The sequence below is a fragment of the Betta splendens genome, chromosome 1 (assembly GCF_900634795.4).
Source record: "Betta splendens chromosome 1, fBetSpl5.4, whole genome shotgun sequence".
Lineage (NCBI taxonomy): Eukaryota > Metazoa > Chordata > Actinopteri > Anabantiformes > Osphronemidae > Betta > Betta splendens.
This window is the reverse complement of record NC_040881.3, coordinates 15,625,736-15,645,065: the sequence shown is the minus strand read 5'-3', so window position 1 is coordinate 15,645,065 and position 19,330 is coordinate 15,625,736. Positions and strand designations below refer to the sequence as shown.

General features: G+C 49.1%; 1 protein-coding gene across 3 annotated transcripts; it reads right to left on the bottom strand.

The window, feature by feature from the left end:
- Positions 1-181: 181 nt before the first annotated feature.
- On the bottom strand, positions 182-6,772 carry si:dkey-93h22.8 (uncharacterized protein LOC449943 homolog). 3 transcript variants are annotated; one of them, XM_029146165.3, is made up of 11 exons: positions 6,566-6,772; positions 5,583-5,687; positions 5,338-5,472; positions 3,660-5,232; positions 3,503-3,556; positions 2,591-3,419; positions 2,313-2,510; positions 2,159-2,222; positions 1,952-2,073; positions 1,698-1,849; positions 182-542 (listed from the first exon to the last, which is right to left on the bottom strand). In XM_029146165.3, the coding sequence occupies exons 1-11, from the start codon at positions 6,755-6,757 to the stop codon at positions 442-444; spliced, it is 3,525 nt and encodes a 1,174-aa protein (XP_029001998.1). In that variant the 5' UTR covers positions 6,758-6,772; the 3' UTR covers positions 182-441. The 3 variants fall into 3 exon arrangements, with proteins under 3 accessions (XP_029001998.1, XP_029002000.1, XP_029002009.1); XM_029146167.3 differs by having other exon boundaries at positions 2,159-2,219; XM_029146176.3 differs by having other exon boundaries at positions 5,347-5,472.
- Positions 6,773-19,330: the final 12,558 nt, after the last annotated feature.

Below are 19,330 nucleotides of genomic sequence, written 5' to 3'. Positions count from 1 at the left end.
AACCTTTAGGAGCACATGATGGGGTGGATGGAGCTGCTGACTGAGCCTGCACAACAAAAGTAGTCACTTACTGGGAGATTTAAAGCCAGTAACACACGTGTGGCTTGTAGCTAACCATGATAACTACATTATTCCTATGTTGTGTAATTAAATGTAAGTATTTAAGCAGGACACAACAGAAAACACTATAAACAACCTTTATTTTTATGTACACTTTTAAAAACATTACCTATGTTAAGGAATGAACAAAAACCTTTAGTGGCTCCCACCAATGTTTTCAAATTGAAAGCGCTACAATATAATGTGCATATTAACAGTAAACATCAAGGACTGCATGCAGGTTTGAGTCAAAACATAAGAAGCCAAACAAAGATTTGCTACACATGCACAACCACAATGAGGTACGTGGAAAAGCGCCTGTCCTCCTCGAGCAGCTTGCCGCTACCTCTTCACTCCTCTCTGGGCCTGTTTCAGCAGCGAATCGAAGTCCAGGTCCTCCAGCCTGCTCCCAGCAGGAGACAGCTCTGTATCTCGGTCTGCGTCTGAGGAAGAGCAACATGTGTAGTTATGTTTAATGTCCGCATCAAATTACACCTGTGTTCTATTAATTTTCATGTAAATCTACTGAATTGTAAACTGAAAAAAAGTTTATTCACTTATACAGGAAAGTTCAAAGCGGCAGCAGTCCAATGTGACTAACCAGAATAATGCAGTTTCACATGGCAAACTAGTTATCAGTAGGTGCAGTAGTTTCTCAGAACAAACAAGAGCCAGCATTCATTCACTTAAGGTCGTGAAATCGGCCAATTAGTTGAAGTTGAATCGGTTACTCTCATCAGTCCATAAAATGCTCCTCCACTTCTCTTTAGGCCAGTTGATGTGTTCTTTAGCAAATTGTAATTGTGTCTTCTGCACATGCCTTTTTTAACAGAGGGACTTTGCGTGGGACTCTTGAAACTAGCTTCACACAGTTCACATATCAACCACAACTAGAAGTGGACGACGCCATCATACATCTGCTCCATCGCACCAACAACCAGTGCATTTAACAGCATCCAGCATGCGCTGCTGGGAGAGAAACCCGAGGACATGCAGGTCCCTGTTCTCATGGATCATGGACTAGCTCACACTGAACATCAGTAAATCTTAGGAGCTGGTGATTGACTTTAGGAAACCTGGCAGTGCTGTAACTCCTTCCATTATTAAAATGAAGTGGTGGAGGTGGTCAACCAGTACAACTACCTGGGAGTGTACTTGGACAGTAAACTAGACTGGAAAAAGAACTCCTCAGCTGTGAACCAGAAGGCTCAGAGCAGAATGTACTTCCTGAGGAGGCTCAGGTCCTTTAACGTCTGCAGCTCCGTGCTGAGGATGTTCTATGAGTCTGTGGGTCCAGTGTTCTATGCTGTGGTCTGTGAGGGCAGCAGCATGAATGTAGCAGACAGTAACAGACTGCACCAACTGATCAGGAGGGCTGGTTCTGTTCAACTAATTGTCTAATTAGTCGAGTGTGCATATCATGAATGCTGGCCCTTGCTTGTTTTCTGAGAATCTACTGCACCTACTGGTAACTTGTTCACCATGTAGCAATAGCAATACACTAAAGAACCTGGCTTGTTCTGGTTAGTCACATGGACTGCTATTATTTTTAACACAAATTTGAAACACGCACACACGCACGCACACCATCATCTCACCAAGATCAGAATAATTTGAATTGCAGAACTGTCTTCTTCCACCGAAGCAGATGTCAAAAGGAAGCTCATCAGGCTGCCGTAGTTTGCCGCCATTATCAATGGCTGCGAAGGCGTCCTCCATGGTGAAGAAGGTGACGAAGGCATAGTGGTCGCTTCAGGAAGCAGGGATGCACAATGTTAATACTTAACGCATTTATGACACATAATAAACCAAAGACAACAGAAACTTTGGGACAGGTTCTCTTCGTACTCACCCTCTGTCTCTGAAGTGAAGCGACACACATTCCACCTCGCCAAACTGGGAGAAGCGGTCCCTCAGTTCACTGTGTGTCATGGACCGGCGGATCCGGCCGACATACACCACCCTGCGTTCATCCTGCTCCACAAGACGCTCGGAATTACTCACCGCGTTCCTCGCGTTAAACATGCTCACTTATCACATCCACTTATCGTGTACTCACTATGGCTTTAAGTTTCTGGATCCTGATCTCCTGTTCCCTCCTGAGCCTCCTGGAGTCTCTGCTGCTGTAGAGGTGAAGAGTTGTGAATGAGCGGAACTAAGAGACGCATCACAAACAGTCTAGGCGGAGCAGAAAATCTCCAGCTTCGGCTGACCTGTACACATCTCTCCATCGCCTGCCGCAGATCCGTGGGGATGGTGACCGCGATCTGGACCGGGACCAAGACCGGGACCTTGATCTGCTGGCTCTAGATCTGGAGTAAGGCAACCTGTTGCGCCGGGGCGGCGAGCGAGATGCGGAGCGAGAGCAGGATGACGAACAGGAGCTGCTCCCTGAGCGCCTGTGACGGAGCCTGCGAGGTGGACAAACCAAGAGTGAGGCCAGATGCACAAACACAGCAACGAGTGCTACGCCTCAGCAGCAAACATTTACTTTTGTCTTTTAGGGGAGCGCGATCCAGAGCTGGAGGAGGAGGACAAGGATGACATGGAGCTGCAGCTGGAGTCAGACTGAGGAGACCTTCTCCCATACCTCCTCTTCTCCCTCCCTCTGCTCAGAGGACTGGGTGGAGGCGTGGGCAGAGTGCAGGCTGCTGCCTGGTGTTTACCTGCACCACCGCCCCCTGTAGCACGGCCTGAAACCAGCAGAGCCTCGTCTGGTGACGGCTCTGCCTCCGGTCTGGCCTTGAGCTGCGAACACAGAGACTCTGCTTCTTCACCCGAGGTCTGTGCTTTGCTTCGAGCAGCAGCACTGGAGCCACATGAGCCGAGCTGCAATTCACCAACAGTTGCAAGGATGTGGACGTCCTTGAGTGAGGATGGCTTTGCTCTGCTGCGCTGAGTAAGTGAGCGGCTCAAGGGTCCACAGTAATCATGGTCTGAAGACACAGACGACTGCAGGTGAGAGGGGCTGTATTTAGCCGGGGACTCCAGAGAGCTGCTGTGGGTCTTTTTGGGCGGGAGGGGACGAGGGTCGATGATCTGAATGGCTTTGGACTGAGGATTTCTGCGTCTTGCTGGCTGATCTTTCTGAGTACTGAGGATGATTTCAGTGCTGAGGGCTTCAGGGACGCGCTCGTGCTCCGAAATCTGGAGGCCGGGCAGATTCCTGAGGGGTTCTGAGGTGCCTAATAGTTCGACTGGTATCCTGGAGGTACTTTCTGGTGCAGTGAGCGGCGCGTCCAAATCACGTGTCACAGGAACAGGAATCACAGGAACGTGTTTGGGCTCTGGGTTAGTCTCACATACGCTCTTCTCTTTAGCTGGAGGATGAATGCAAAAAGGTTATAATATGACCACATATCAGTAAATGCATGAACAACACAACAGTCATCCTGTTACTCACCTTGTGTTTCCTCAAACTGTTCCAGCAGACTGGTCAGATCAGGGGCTTCGATTCCTGAGTTAAAGGACAAAACGGCAAAGTTACACTTTGAGTTAACAAGTTTAGAACATGTACGTGAGTTGTTGCATTAGATCAGATTTGACGTGTGGTCGTTTACCCGACTCTCCTGTTGAGTTCTGCACTTTGTCATGATCCAGACTCTGTGACTGAGGGGTCTGTGGTTCCTGTTTGGTTTCATGCATCGGGCTCAGACTACATTCCTGAGTCGGGACTTTTTCGCATTCCGTTTGTGTGACGGAGGAGCACAGTGGTGAGGGGACATCTGGCGACGTCTCACTAACCCCGTCCCTGCTTTCCTGAAGCAGAGCGGTGCTGTCCAGAGGTGGAGACACCACCGGGGGCTTCGGCTGTGAGGAGGGCGCCTGTCGATCAGGACAGGCCTCCGAGGACTCAGTCTGATGTGCTGCTAAGTGTCTGGTGCTGTGAAGGTTGGCGTCCGGCTGCGCTTTGGGCTCTGATGAGGGGTCCAGGAGTGCTGCTGTTAGCTGCTGGCTAAGTGCTAATGGGAGGAGAACAGGATTTGGGGGATCGCTGCTGACCAGTGTTGCTTTCACCACTAACCTCCTCTTGCTTTGAGGCACAACCTTTGCTTTGTTATCTGTGACGTCCGGCAGTGGACTCACAGGTGAGATTATTCTGGATTGAGTCCTTGGGCGCTTTAGTCCACTACGATGTATACGACACGACAGTTTGGCCTCTGAGGGTTTAGGTCTCGATGGTGTGGTGTTATGATAGGAGGAAGTCTTAGAAGCAGGTTTCTGAGGGTGATCAGTAGAGGCGCTGGTACTTTGTGGATGGAGGAGGACAATCTTTGGTTCACTGCTGCTTTGCCTTTGGCCCTGTAAGCAGGGGAGGGGGAGCAGCCCTTTGGGGGGCTCAGAAACTGAGGGCCACTTCGTGGTGCAGTTCCCCTGTTTCTCCACCAGGGGTCGCCTCTTCTGGCGCAGCTGCCTGTACTGCTGGAGGCTCAGTGCTTTGGCCTTCGTCTCACCTCTTGGTGCCACGGCCTCAGCTGCGGCGCTGCTCATTTCCGAGGAGGCTGTTTTGGGTTCGAGCGCTGAACACAGTGGGGCTTCAAGTGCTTTTGATCCGTTTGTTGGACACGATACGGTCTCATAAATGTGGCCAGTGGTGAGGTTTTCCCCGGTCGATCGTTTTTGCTGTGACTCATCAAATGAAGCCACTTGAACGGAGCCAAAGCTCACTCTTTTCTTCTCTTTGGACGACGGAGCGCTGGATGAATTCCTCTTCACCAGCACACTCTTTAGGAGCTGACCGTTGCTTCCACTCCTGCGCTCTGGCTCGTCGTCCTCCGTCTTGTTCTGAGGCGCCTCATCCTCGGACACGACGTTTATCTCCTCATCGCTCTCCTCCGTGGGCTTCTCGTACCTCCACACCTCCCCAGAGAACAATCTGGAGCTCGTCTTCGGCCCGTCGCCCTCGCCCACATGCAGCTTCAGACAGTAGGGGTGCATGAGCCTCACCAGGTTCACGAGGGACGCCGCGGTGAAGACCTCGACTTCATTCTCTGCCACCTTATTCTCAGCTTGACTTTCCTGTTTGAACCGTGGGGGGCTGCTGTATCTCTCTATGCTCCGCTCTCCTCCATTAGCTCCATTGCTCTTGACGGAGACCGGTAAACTTGGAGACCTTTCAGCGAGTGGCTCCATCTGCAGAGGTGAGAAAAGGAAATTATTTATCGTTTAAAATGTAACCTTCTGTCAGACAATGACGACTAATGAGGGCCATCGCTTGTTCGGACACTTTGAACCCACCGACCGCACCAGGAGCTGGCTCTCTGGCAGGGTGTCGAAGGGAGACAGCGTGCCGTCATCGTCCTCCACGCTGTCCAGCATCTCCGTCAGGGCCGACAGCAACTTCTCATTCTCTTCGTCCACTCCCCTCTTGTTCTGCAGCAACACGGCAGGATCAGAGTTTACTGGTTTTATTATCCTTTAGTTAAGTGCTCATTGATATCTATGTGTCTATCAAATAAAGGCACACGTGCTTTGTGACTGACCTCTGGAGCAACGGTGGAGTCCTGAAGGATGGCCAGGATGGAGTGGTCCACACAGGTCTGCGTGCTCCTCTCCAAGTCTGCGACGTCGCCTCTGCTCACAAGCATCTGTGGAAGCACACGCAAACAAGAAACGCTCCATCAGACAAATGCTGTGAAAACGCACCTCCTGCAGTTAAGGCGCCCCTTCCTCTGGGTGTGACGTGCAGGCGCAGGATGTCATGTGCTTATTGGGATGCGGCCTCAAAAACAGCTGAGGAAAATCTAATGAATGAGGTTGAGGCTTCAACCAAAACACTTTAGGATTAAAGTAACACATTAGGGTGAAGGCTGCAACTTGCTTAGAGAATATAGTAGAAAATTGGGGCCAACAATTGTATCCTATAATATATTTAAAGTTCTTGTTATACATAATTGATAGTTATTACGTATCAACATCTTAGAAGTTTAGACAGCAGTGAACTAAGGAGCCGCTTAACTATTTAAGACTTTATAAACTGTCATGTTTCACATGCAGTCTTGGGATTCTGGGGCCGGAGTGGCTCCAAACCCCGTTCATCGACCCGGTGGTCTCTCAGCTTCGCCCGCGAACCACCAGAAGAAGAGAAAGCAGCGCTGACAGTGACGGAACATGACGACAGGGCCGCTTCCTGGATGAGTGCAGTGGTGTGTGTGTGTGTGTGTGGGAAGCAGGACACGCCGCAGCGTCGTCTGCGTTAGCGGAAAGGAGCCGATCTGTGTCCGGTGTATGAATCTCAGCCCCGGCGACGCTTCTCCACGCGACCGAAGCCGTGCTGACATGAACAGAGCGCCATTAAAGTGTCCCCGCACCCGCATACACGCGCACTACCGGCCTGCCTCAGCCACGTGTCGCCCCGCGCGCATGTGGCCTCGCGCGCCGGGGAAACGGCGGCCATTAAAAGACCCAAATCCGCCCTCGCGTGGTTATTTCGATGCTAAAACATGTGGAGTAACGAAACCGGTACCTCGTGGCGGCTGCTGCTGCTCAGAAAGTCCCCGCTGTTGCCATTTAAAAGCCCGTCGTTGCCCCTCCACCGCGCCGCCATCTTGCTGCTCCACATGGTCCGCTGCCAGGCCGGCCAGGGACACGTGGTCACCGGCCTGGGAGGCACACCGACCTGGGATCGGATTGCAACCACTGACGAGAATGAGGACATGGGCGGTTAGCCGGTCCCAGGTCAGTTCGACGAATTATTCAAGTTTGTCATTGAATAAAAATTTGGTTTCTCTTAAGAATTTGCCGGTGGGTTTAGTTCTGCTGCAAATACGCGAATTAACGGACCAGAGTTGCTTTTATGAGTGTTGTTTGTTTAAAAAAAATAGAGAAAATGTCGCTTTTAAATTCCACTGACACAATATCACGCTACATTTTCAGTAAAGTCATATGCAAAAGAATTTCTTGTATTTTTATAGTATATTATTTTATTACTTTATTTATTTATTGCTCCACGGCGACATCTAACGCACAAACCACGTTACCACAGGTTCCACTCAATGAATGGGGGGGGGGGGGGGGGGGTTACATAAGTGAAAGTTAACAAATTACCCATATGTTACAGCAGCGCTTTGAAAGTCATTCGTAGGCGAAAATAACTTTCTGTTCATTAAACTGCAGCAAATTGAGGGCAAAGGCTGCCTTACATATTAGAAACCTAATGATTTGTTTGGATCTGCTTTTTTCTCTTTATAGCAGGAGGCTTTAATATAGAGGCCACTAATTGTGTAACTGGGAGTTATCTTGAAATAGGAAAGAACACCCTGTAAAGCAGTTACATCCACCCAAGTGTTTCATTATCTCTGATAATTGCTGGAATATCAGCACTTTCAGCACCAGTATCATTCTATTTCCAACCCGGAGCATCCGGGAGGCGGCAGCTGTATTGAAGCAGCGTGTCTGTGTATCGTCTGTTCGGTTGCCTCATCACGGCAAACGGACGTTTTCTGCATACTAACATATGCTGTTGTAATATATGATAAACATGTGAACACACCCTCCTCGTTGACAGGGTTCATCATCAGGACCCGAGAGCGTTGTTTTGCTTCAAATGGCACCTGCTGAGATCCCGCCTGACGTCACACGCATTTAAACGCGTTCAGGCCTCAGAAAGATGGTTAGGACTGAATGCATTAATCACATGCATTCACATGAGTTGTAGCTGCGTTGCTGAAGCCGTGCGTGACTTGTACTTGACATGAATCGCATCCAGGGCTGCTTCATTAGACGTCTTTCTCTTTTGTCCCCACTTCACTTGGTGCAGATCCTCACCGTGCTACCTGATCAACTGTGAGGAATAATTATTCAAAATGTCACAAATGTTTTCTCTGGTGGTTTTTGCCTTTTCCTGCTCTCTCAGACAAATCATAAGATGGTTAATTACATTTACATCTTTGACGTGGCAGCAAAGTGGCCTTCTCTCTTTTCTGTTCAGTGTCAGACCCTGTTTTGCAGAAAACCTCAGTTTCGAGTTGATTCAGTTAAACTTTCCATATAACAGACAATCTATAATTTTAAGTGACAGTGAACGATGTAGAAAATCTCTTTAATTGTTTCTTCCACTAGATGGAGCCACGCTAACGTCTTCCTCTACACCAATTTTTTATCAACACCCTAAAGTTGTGAATGAGTTAATTCCAACGCTGATTGCGGCACGCATACATCACACACATCTCAGATATCTGTACAAGAATGAGACGGATGCATAATAATCTCAGGTTTGTCTCCTCTTGGTTTCTGTGTCGTTATCTTCTTGTCCGTCTCCACGCAGGCCTGTGGACGTGTCTGGCCTGTTATCTTTTGCATGCCAGCAAGGGGTTGACCTTTGGGATGAATGTCATGCCACACATACACAGAGTCAGTGAGTCTCCTGTATTAGTGGGGAACACACACACACACACACACACACACACACACACACACACACACACACACACACACACACACACACAGACGTTGTCAAGGTACCGCCACATTTTCTCAGTTTATTAGTTTGGATCCAAGTGGCCACCAGCTTTGACTTCTCTCATGCATCTTACTGCTCACTGCTCTACATAAGTTTCCCTTTTCGTGGCTTCATCCTACATCATCGTCTGTTTTGCTGCTATCTTCTCATCCCTATCGCACAGACACACACACACACACACACACACACACACACACACACACTACCTCCTGCCTTCTCTCCTGCAACTCTTGAAACACATTACTGTCTGAAATGGGGCCAAAGCACCCTCCAGTCTCCAGCGGGTGAGGTGTGTGTGTGTGTGTGTGTGTGTGTGTGTGTGTGTGTGTGTGTGTGTGTGTGTGTGTGTGTGTGTGTGTGTGTGTGTGTGTGTGTTCGGGGGTGGGGGGGAGGTTCTGTGTAACTGGGTCACCTTACTGCTGCATCCAGCGCCCAGCCACCATGCCGGTACATGTCCACACAAACAATGTTAACCCTCCTCTCTCCTTCCTGTTTTTTTGGCAGTGAATATAAAGTTGTCGTTTCCTTTCATCTCATCAGAGTAGACTCTATCGCCTCCCTGTCCTTCATGCCTCTCCTCTTTGTTTTATCACTCTTCCCCTCCCACTTCTTGCCTCTCAACCCGTCCTCACTTTTGACCTGCAGGAGGACTCCCACCGTGCTCTCTTGGCCTGTTTGAATTTTTAAAGAACCCATGAGGTCTAAGGACTTGGGTATATTCTTTCCTCTCCCTGCCCCCTCACACACACACACACACACACACACACACACACACACACACCCTCTCTCTGCTGTGTGTGTTTGTGGGAGTGCTTTTTTTCTATGACTTGCAGTCATCCTGGCTGTTCAGGCATGCGATGTTTTGTGCGGATGAACTGCCGTGACCTTTTCGATATTGTGTAACGCTGGTAGCAGCGTGTTATAAAAAGGCGAGAGCACGCCGATCTATGACACGGCACCTTCTCTGCTGGGGAGAGCGGCGCTCACAGGCGTCAGAGCAGGTTGCTGAGTTGGGGAGTTGTGCCGCCGCCGTCCTCATTTACCAGTTCTTTACTTTTCCTTTTGCTTCCTGAGCAGAGGAGAGGAATGCCCTCCCACATGGTGCACTGAACATCTGCTAGCAGAGGCCTTAGAGAGGAGGAGGAGGAGGAGGAAGGGCCTCACGTTAATACGGGAAAAAGAAAGGAGGTGAAGAGAGAACAAGGGAGCAAGACATCGGCAGTGTCTCTCCAGAGGTGAGAGCACATCCAGCAAGTGGCTGCGCTTTACAGGTGCATGAACACACTCCTGGTAACAGGAGCCGGCATCAATAATGGAGCTGGGAGAAACCGGATGCAGACTCAGCCTTACGTAAGAGTTTACAGAGCTCCTGGTTCCAGATCGGCTGCGTCGTTCCCTGATTAGCGACCACAGTTGTGTTCCAAACAACTTTTCTAGATAAGTGTTTGATTACAAAGGCCCAACTCCGGCCTCCTTGTGTTGCATGATTTGTTTTACTAGCCTGTAACACATTACGGGCTTGTTTGCAGCAGACACGGTCCGCTTAGTCCACTAACACGACCGACCCGTCTGGAGGTCAAACCTGCCAGGGGTCCAGGCTGTTGTCTACACCCGTGGGCTGGATACAGGAAGATGATGAAAGCAATTTAAAGCATCCAACAATCATGGTTTCATCTTGTGTGACTGAGGTCTGACTCTGATTTGGGCCGTTTAGCTTTTATGGCCCCCCACCACACAGTATCAGATCAGACTCTGCTGGCAGCTGCAGACTGTAACACACCACACACACGCGTCTCAGGAGGTGGTGGAGACCAAACCAGTGCAACCAGAGGGTGACTAGCAAACTCACATTCAGTGGGATGAAAATGCTAATGCTAGCGTAGCTCTGAATCTGGAGAATTTGTGCGACTGTAACAACATTTCTAGCTTGGTGATGGCTGATAAAAGCTGTTTTTATTAAGATGCTTTGTGGATAAAGACAATCACATAAACAACTGACATGCTTAATAGATGCATTCATCCTAATGCAACAAAGTTTACTTTTGGGCTGAACAGCAGGAAACTTGTTTTGAAAATTGTTTCTCTGCGTCTCCTTTGTCATCTTCCTTTGAGGTGGCTTTTCTTCACCTTCCTGTTTTGTGCTTACTGCGTGTCTTTTATACTTTAATCTCCCTCCATGGCTTCCTTTGTTGTCTGTTATTTATCAGTGTTATGTGGCTTTGACTGTCTGCTAACTGCTAACGTCTGTGCGTGCGCCTGTATATAAATAATTATGCTGAGGTGTAAGACGGCGCGCTTTGTGCACGCATCTATTTGAAAGTATGAACTTGTCAAAACTGTCTCTGTGAGGCTGTTAATGTGGGCAGATATATGTGTGAATCACAGTTTTCATTTGTAAATGTGTGTATGTGTGTGGAGAAGCTCATCATGCTTTTGCTATCCTTTTTCTGCCACATTGCCATGGCGACAGTGCCCTCCCGGGGTAATGGGGGATGAGTGCGCCAGAGCTATTTATTCCCTCTTTCTCCCTCCCTCCCTCCCTCCATCCATTGCCCTCTCTCTCTCTCCTCTCTCTCTCTCTCTCTCTCTCTCTCTCTCTCTCCCTCGCTCTCTCCACCTCTGCCCTCTTCCTCCTGCAACCTCTCCGTCTCTCCTCTCCATCTTCCTCCTTCCTCTGCTCTTTCTTCCCCTCTGTGATTGGCTTAACACTCTCCTACTCAAAATGAGATACTGCCTAATGAAACGGAGGGTGAGGAAGAGAGAGAGAATAAGACAAAGAGCAAGAGTCTTAAAAAGGGGGAGCGGAGATATGTGGGGGAGGCGATCTATGCAGACTTGTGTTCCTCTTTGTACAAAAAAAATCCGGTTAAACAAAACTCTGCACTGTCATTTAGAAAGAAAAGGTGTGAGCTGGTTGTGAGTCCTCCGACATGTGTACACGTGTGGAACGTACATGCACGCTGTGGGTTTTGTTGAGCTCCGTTGAGGTCATGACCTTTGTCATGGTTTCACACAGTGTCGCTGATTGTCCCTTATGCACTGTTGCAGGGACGGTTCAGCCAGAGGGGTTTACACTGTAGGAAACACTCTTCATTGCCCGCAGCCTGATGAGAAGACTGATAACGTTCATGTGTGTAATATATAAAAACAATTTCTCCTAACCCAAAGAACGCTGTTTAGCTTTGGCGAACAATATTTTTACAGCCACGTCCAGCAACGTCCGGGCGCATCCTTAAATCAGCTGAATGATGAGCTTAATATTTACTGACTTCATGCTGGGATCAAGCTTCCCACCTGTATTTCCTTGAACATCTCAGGACTTTGTAGATTTACCTTTTAAATCCGTGTGTGTGTGGGGGGGAGTTAAAGAACTGTTGCTTTAATGGACTTTAAACTGTGGATACTGTATTTTTCATTCTCTAAAGCAGCACTGAAGCCAAAAATGTGTGACTCATTATTACTCAGTTGAAAAAGGACCATCTACAGGAAATAATGGTGTCTGACACAATCAAAACAAGCTGCAGTGGTCGTGAGGTGACTTGTCATTGGTGGCTTTAAATGGAGGACTAGACACTCATTCATTCAATTTATTATTTCAGTTCATTGTTTTATTCTTCAGGTGTCTGTTTTACATAACCTGGGTCTAACAAGTCACTCAGTCACTCACTCACTCACTCACTCAAACTTGTGCGTCTAAAAGGGGAGAGACAAATGACATAGTGATAGAAGAAACATTAGAGCGAGATGGAGACAGTGGGAGGGAGAGGTCGAAAGGAAGGAAGAGTAATAAGTAAGGGGAGAGACAGCAACGGGGGAGGGAACGAGGGAGGGCAGGAGAGATAAATGGCCGAGTAGACAGGAAGATGAGTGAAGCGGGAGAGCAACACTGTGTGACATACTGCAGACAGAAAGACTAACGGAGCGGGAGAGTGAACGGGCGAGCGAGGTGACACCGAGGAAGAGAGAGAGAGACAGAAAGTCAACGTACGTCAGTTGCCCCCTCCTTCCTCTGCCTCCCTCGTCCTCCCCCCTGCCCTCCCCTGCCATGTAGCAGACCTTTGCTGGATGGTAACAAGCCACTCAGACGACTGCAGCAAACACACACACACACACACACACACACACACACACACACACACACACACACACACAGCCAGGTTTCAAAGTGTGTGTGTGTGTGTGTGTGTGTGTGTGTGTGTGTGTGTGTGTGTGTGTGTGTGTGTGTGAGACTGTAGCTGCAGCAGTGAAAAACAGCCTCTACATATTTAAAGGCGATAAAAAAGACCCACATCACATGGTTGTTATTCCCTCAAATCTGCCTCTCAGGTCACTTTGACAGTCCCGTCTCTTGCTCCCTCCCTCACCCGCTTTCTCTCTCTCTCTCTCTCTCTCTCTCTCTCTCGAGCGCTCAGCCTCTCGTTGCCTCCCTTTCTCTCCCTCTTTTTCTCCTTCTCTCCTCCCACCTGAGCAGTAATTTGCACGGCTGATGAGGGTGAGGGCAGATCAGAGGCAGGAACTGAATTCTCCTCACTCTACCACACACACACACACACACACACACACACACACACACACACACACTCAGACGGTGTGATTCACAGTGTACAGCAACAACTGAGAGAATCTGATCCTTTGCGTATGCCTGCGTGCGTGTGCGCTCCTTTTTTTTAAACCTCTTCTTCCCATCTTTCTCTCTCTTTTCCTCCCTCCCTGTCACTCTCTCTCCCCCCTCCCCTCCCTTTCTCCCAGCCTCTCGCTCTCTCTCTCTCTCCTAGCTCCCCGGTGGCGGTGTGTGTGTGTGTGTGTGTGTGTGTGTGTGCGTGTGCGTGTGCGTCTGTGTCAGTGTGTGTGAACTGTGGGGATAACAGACGCTCATGTGAGCAGCCTCGGTGGCGGCAGCAGTGACTGGTGAGAAACAGGAGCGAGGAGAGGAGCGTTCGCGAGCGGGGATAACAGAGCCACCACCATCATTCTGATCGGATTCACACCAGACATGTGAGAAGATGTCCGTGGGCGGCTGCGCGTGTCCCGGTAAGTGGCTGCCGTGGTGATGGTTGCCGTTAACGACAGCAATGCTTCTTCCGCCGTTGCCAGCCGCCGACTTTTTTCCAGTCATTGTTGATGTTGTTGTCGCTGTATTTTGGCTGGCGAGAGCCGCCGCCGCCGCCGTGGCGTGACTGTGGCAGAGGGACGCAGGGACAGAGGTGCCCCGGGGCCCCGGGGCTCTGTTTGCAAAGGCTCATGGGAGGTCACCCTCTGTGCTGGCTGATAGGATGGAGAGCAAGGAAAGCAGGATGCATGGATCAACTTGTGGCCATTTTACAGTCAGGCGGGCTCTGTTTGTGTGTTTAGTCTTTGTCGGTGCAGACATGTGGGCATGAAGTTGTTGCCATGGCATCACCAGTGCCTCTTGACCTCTGACTCTATGGCCACTAGCCTGTACTTATTTATTTACCTGCCGCTGCTGTTGACTTTGACTGGTTCCCCTGTTCTTCTACGGGCGCCGCTGTGGCAGATGCCAGAACCCGCCGGGCTGCGAGCGCGGCACAAAAGAACCGGGGAAAAGGATCAAAGTATGACATTTAAAGGGCAAAGATCAGTGGCTTGGATCAAAAGCTTCCACAATTGATTCCGCAGCTCGTCCCACACAAGAGTTATTAATGAATGCTTGATGTTTCGCAGCCCACACAGGAGCACATCATTCAGGACAAAGACCACGACTGTGACCATTCAAATGTGTCTTATTGAAGCGTGGAAGCAACGTTTTGACTTTTTAACCACAGTAGAAACGTTACGTGAAACGTAGCTTCAACAGAATTAACTCTCACTGTTGTTCGCTCACGACATAGATTAGTAGCGGCCTCGTCATGGAGTTTCCATCCTCTGTGCTCCTCCGGTCACAGAGGGAGGTCACCCGAGGCTCACGCCATGCGTTTGTTTGCAGCCTTTTCTTTTTTAACCATCACTTTGTCCTGTGTTGTTCTGGGTCAGACTCACTTCATACTATTATTTAAAACTTGAAGATGACTGAAAACAAGGTTGTGGCTGAGTGAACAGCCGTGATTCACACGCGCGTGGGGCTAATGTGCCGTGTTTGACTGGTCGACTCTGTGAGGAGCTCCCTGCGCTCACCACACTGTGGTGTTCAGGTGCCGTCACCCCTCAGACAACGCTCCTTGTCCGGCTGACGTTAATCAGAAGTCCTCAGAATGAAACACGTCCGTGTTCCAATCACGCCGAACCTCTGCAGGACGTGAAGGAGACCGTAAAACCCAGTTGTTAACAGTGTCCAGCGGCCGGAGGAAGACGCGGGTGTGATGGAGCTGCCGTGTGTGAGCGGTGACACGGCGCTGGACCTCCTCCTGTCTCGCCAGCCGCCGCGGTCGACCCTCAAACAGCCGCGACGCGGAGGGCGAAATCCAGCCGACCGCACATCCGGACCCGATTCCCTCGGTCCCAGTGTTGACTTTGATCATTACAGAGACGGAAACCGTCACCGGGCCTGTGTGTTGTGGTTCTGGAAACTCCTCGGCTGACGGGGTTTCTTCCACGGCGTCCTGATGATGGAGGGACTGGAGGCAGGAGCGGCGCGCGAGAGCGTCGCCGCGGTGACGGCTGTGACGCGGCCGCCGGTCACACGCGGCAGAACCAGGAGACTCCTGGTTCTGCTGGAGTTTTGGGCCGCGTTTGCTGGTCTGTGCCGCTGGCCGTGCTTCCAGGGCAAACGCTGCCACCTCGGCCGTTAAAGCGCAGGCGGGAGCGTTTGTTTGGAGCAGGCCGGAGCTATCTTGCGGTCAGATTGCATACTTAATCAACGTGCTCATGGAAATTTCCAAAAAGACGTATGACTGCACTCTTTGCTCTCCACTCGTGCTCAGTATTGTTCTCTCTTCTGCCACTTCTCCTTCTCCTCCTCTTTTTTTTTCCTGAATGGGTTCTGGTTTTTGTGCTTCCAGTCTTCTTTAATGCTCTGACGTTATGTTTTTCACGATTATTAAACTAGAACTCCAAAAAGACAACAGTTTTACTCTGCTTTGGAAAAGAAGAAAGGGCTTTTTCTTTTTCAACCTGTGGAGATGTGTGAACATAGGATGTCTATAGTTCATTGTAAACACATTCACACACTTACTGAACATAAAGCTCGACCTACAGTGTTGCTGGTTAATTACAACACTTGCTGCCAACTTCTCCGTCTTTGCATTTGACACACTCTAATGTCACTTCAGGCTCCTCTGACAGACAGAAATACAGCAAAGATGAAACTGTACAGTTCCAAACTTCTTCAATCATTTACTTCTTTTCCTCTCATTCTCTCTCTGTTTACATTCCTGAGCCATGTTCAACACAGGACGAACCTCCCCCTTCTTGTGTGGGCTCTGTGTGTGTGTGTGTGTGTGTGTGTGTGTGTGTGTGTGTGTGTGTGTGTGTGTGTGGTATGAGTGGTATGAGCGTCATTGATGATAGACACACAGATGTTTTGCGCTGTGGAGCCTGATCTACATTTTATCCCCTCTTCCCCAGCCTCAATCCGTCTCACCTTCAGCTCCCCCACTGTCTCCCTCTGCATTGTGTGTATACTTCCATCCTTCTTTCGCCTTTCCCTCTGCCCCCAGTGCTCGTTCTCTTTGACTACCCTGATTGCTAGCGTATGTTGCCTGACTGGCTGGCTGGCTGGATGAAGGGGGGGTGAGGAGAGGAAGAAGGGGGAGCGAGGGGGAGAGAGGAGGGGGAAGGGACTGTGCCCTCTCATGCAGAGAGTCACATGGTGTCCCTGATTGGAGGAAAATGAGTAAAGACTGCAGCCCTGGCTGAAATGGCAACAGACAAAAACGCACAAAGGCTGAGCTGTTTAGAAACGGGTTGCACAACAAGAGAGCCTGAAGAGGAGGAGGAGGAGGAGGAGGGTGTGATGGAGGGAGAGAGCGAGAGAGAGAGGGAGTGAGCAGATACTGTGGAAAGATGTGGATTAAGTGAGGAAGAGGAGGAGGGAGTAGGCGACGAAGGGAAAGCAGGGGAGACAAGGGGTGATGGAGGGGGGTGGTGGTGGTGGTGGGTGAGGGGGTGCAGGCAGAAGAACCACGAAAAGAGAGGCAAGCGGGAGATGAGCACTGTAGGAGCGCAGGAGGAGTGGGAGGGAAGGAGGGAGAGAGGGTGAGACGGGAGTGAGAGAGATCAGACTGTGTGTCTATGTTTCTGCAAGGCTGAGCGGTGACGTGATTGGCTGAGGGGGGGGGGGAGAGGGGGGGCAGACCTGACTCTGAGATCAGAGACAGACAAAATGGCTCCCAGAGAACAGAGAACGCAGCATCAGGGCACTGTCATCTCCCCTCACACAGCTGTCAGCTGACACCAGCCTCCACTACACACACTCCCACGTCTGACGCACACACACACACACACACACACACACACACACACACGCTAAGCCACCTGCAAAATGTCAGAAGAGAAAATCTGTGGCCAATGGATGACAACGCTGATCATTAGTTTCTATGAGATCTGATGCAAATGTATATTTTTGATCAGTATTTCCTAATCGACAGGCTCATGGCGGAGCATTTTCTAATTTGATCTCTTCAAACATTGGCCTGTTATAACATGTGACACACCGAAGTTCCCCTGTTGTACTGTATCTGTGTTCGCCTGCCAGAGAAAATCCTGAGTGGGGACTTTACCCACTGAGCGAGAAAACAGTGCAGGGCAGCGTGATAACAAACACAGCGGTTCTCCGCCGCCGCAAGAGGGCGCTGTTGTCAAAGCGCAGCCGCTGATTGTGGGTCATTTCCAAACGTTTCCAGCCTGTGGAGACGGATGGTGACGCGCCGACTGTAAATCAAACAGGATGTGATGTTTCTGCAGAATATTAACAGCGTCATTTGCATAGGCTTTTACTTGTAATGCACATTTGCATAACATCTTTTATGATGCCTGTTTTATGTAAAGTAGTTGTGGTTTTGTTTTCTCTCGCAAAAGAGCTGCATCAGTAACAATTTTCTGTTCTGACAGCAGCGTTAGAAATCTAAACAGCGTTAAAATGCACAATTAAACGAAAGAAAACTTTATTATCAGGACGCATTTTAGGTGGTAAATACTGTAATATACTATAAATATAGTACACTCTACATGAAAATATATCAAATATAATATATCAAATATTTCGCCTAAAACTGTGTATATACCTTACACAGTTTTTGGAATCAATATGTAATATGGGCAAAATTATCATAACCCATCTGATCATAGTTTAGTGATAAATTACCGTAGAAATAAAATAACCATGAAAAAATCTAGAAAAGAAATTAAGGACCGTCATTCCAAAAATCCTATAAAAATAGTGTGCCTTGAACATGACATTATCATCTCTTAGTGTAAGTATACAGATATGAATTTAATTATAACTGTAATAGTGGCTTAATTAAGAAACTGGTGCTCATGTTTCCCCAATGTGGCACATTCATGGAGAGATCAGCCAGAATACGTCGGTTTCCGTTTACTTTAAACTCAGACTCATGCTTGATTCCCCACAGTGTAGAGTCTGATACAGGACTACGCTCTTTATGTTTGATATGAGAGGTTTCTCCAACCTGGGTTTGAGTTTGTGCCTATTTCAATGTACCTGTACAAGCAGCATGTTATAATCTCATTTTCTCCCTGCTATGATAGTTGAGACACAGAGGCTTAAAGGTTTTTGGCAACGGTGGAGGAAATGGACGGATCAGACTCATGGCCTTAAATGTCTGAGTTTTTACTGTGAATAAACCAAAAGCAGGAGCTGAGACATGGATGATAGACTTCAGCAGGTCTGACTACTTTCGTGTGTGGGATGACAAACACAAATAACCAACAGTGACTCACATTGATACATATGTTAAATGGTCTGTTTGCAGCTAACTGTGGCTAGCACTCATCTGATCTGGTTTCATTCAGTTTTTCTACAGTTTTCATGGACTTTTTTTATGTCGAGGCGTGTGTGAAGTCACACATGGTCTTGACTGCTGTGACTGTAAATATGCAGGTGCTGCACTTTGATTATGTCATTATTGTAATATTGGCCCAAAAGTGATCACGGAACATGTGGCACTTTAACTCCAGCTGAATATAACTTTACCTCTACTTGATGCCCACTCAGGCTGTTTGATTTAAAGCTGCTCATTCCACCAGAGTTCAGAGCTGATTCAGACGCTGGGACCTGCGTTCCTCCATCTGATCCAGCAACGTGAACAATAGCTGCCAGACAGTGACCCGCGGCTGCAGACGGCTTCCCAATGACGTGCCGAGCTGAGCTGCTGCTGTGTTTACAGTGCGTCTGACTTAATATTATGAAGGCGTAACAGCTATGAAACAGTAGCTGTGGCTTCACTCTTGGGAAAAGAAAGTGAACGCAGTCGGTGGAAACAGGGTGGTTTTGTTTTCTTTCCTGTTTGGGGGGAAAACAGAGGAAACACTGATGAACTAATGTCCCTCTTATCAGACTGTGGCTGTCATTCTAGAGCTGGGATCAGTGTAGTGCGAGCGCTTCCACACTCAGACCAAGTCAACACTGTCCTGAGACCAGCGCTGAGGAGCGCGTTGACGGGCGGGTGTCTGGGATGCTGTTATCTGAACTCTGGCAGATGTGTGCGCCGCTCCGCTTCCTGTTGACCGGCGAATGGAAGTGGTACGTTGCACCCATTTGCACGTGTGCACGAGAGCGTGCACAAACACTCGCTGACGCTCGCACAGATGTGCACACTCGCAGACAGTGGTGTAGGCATGCGCCCCCTCCCCTCC

Bases quoted from the DNA above. Each gene is read 5' to 3' on its own strand.
- si:dkey-93h22.8 (XM_029146165.3), bottom strand. From the start codon at position 6,757: ATGTCCTCATTCTCGTCAGTGGTTGCAATCCGATCCCAGGTCGGTGTG. The intron at 5,473-5,582 runs GTCAGTCACAAA...GTGTTGCTGCAG, and splicing joins ACTCCACCGTTGCTCCAGAG to AACAAGAGGGGAGTGGACGA. The intron at 2,223-2,312 runs GTCAGCCGAAGC...TCACCTCTACAG, and splicing joins CGATGGAGAGATGTGTACAG to CAGCAGAGACTCCAGGAGGC.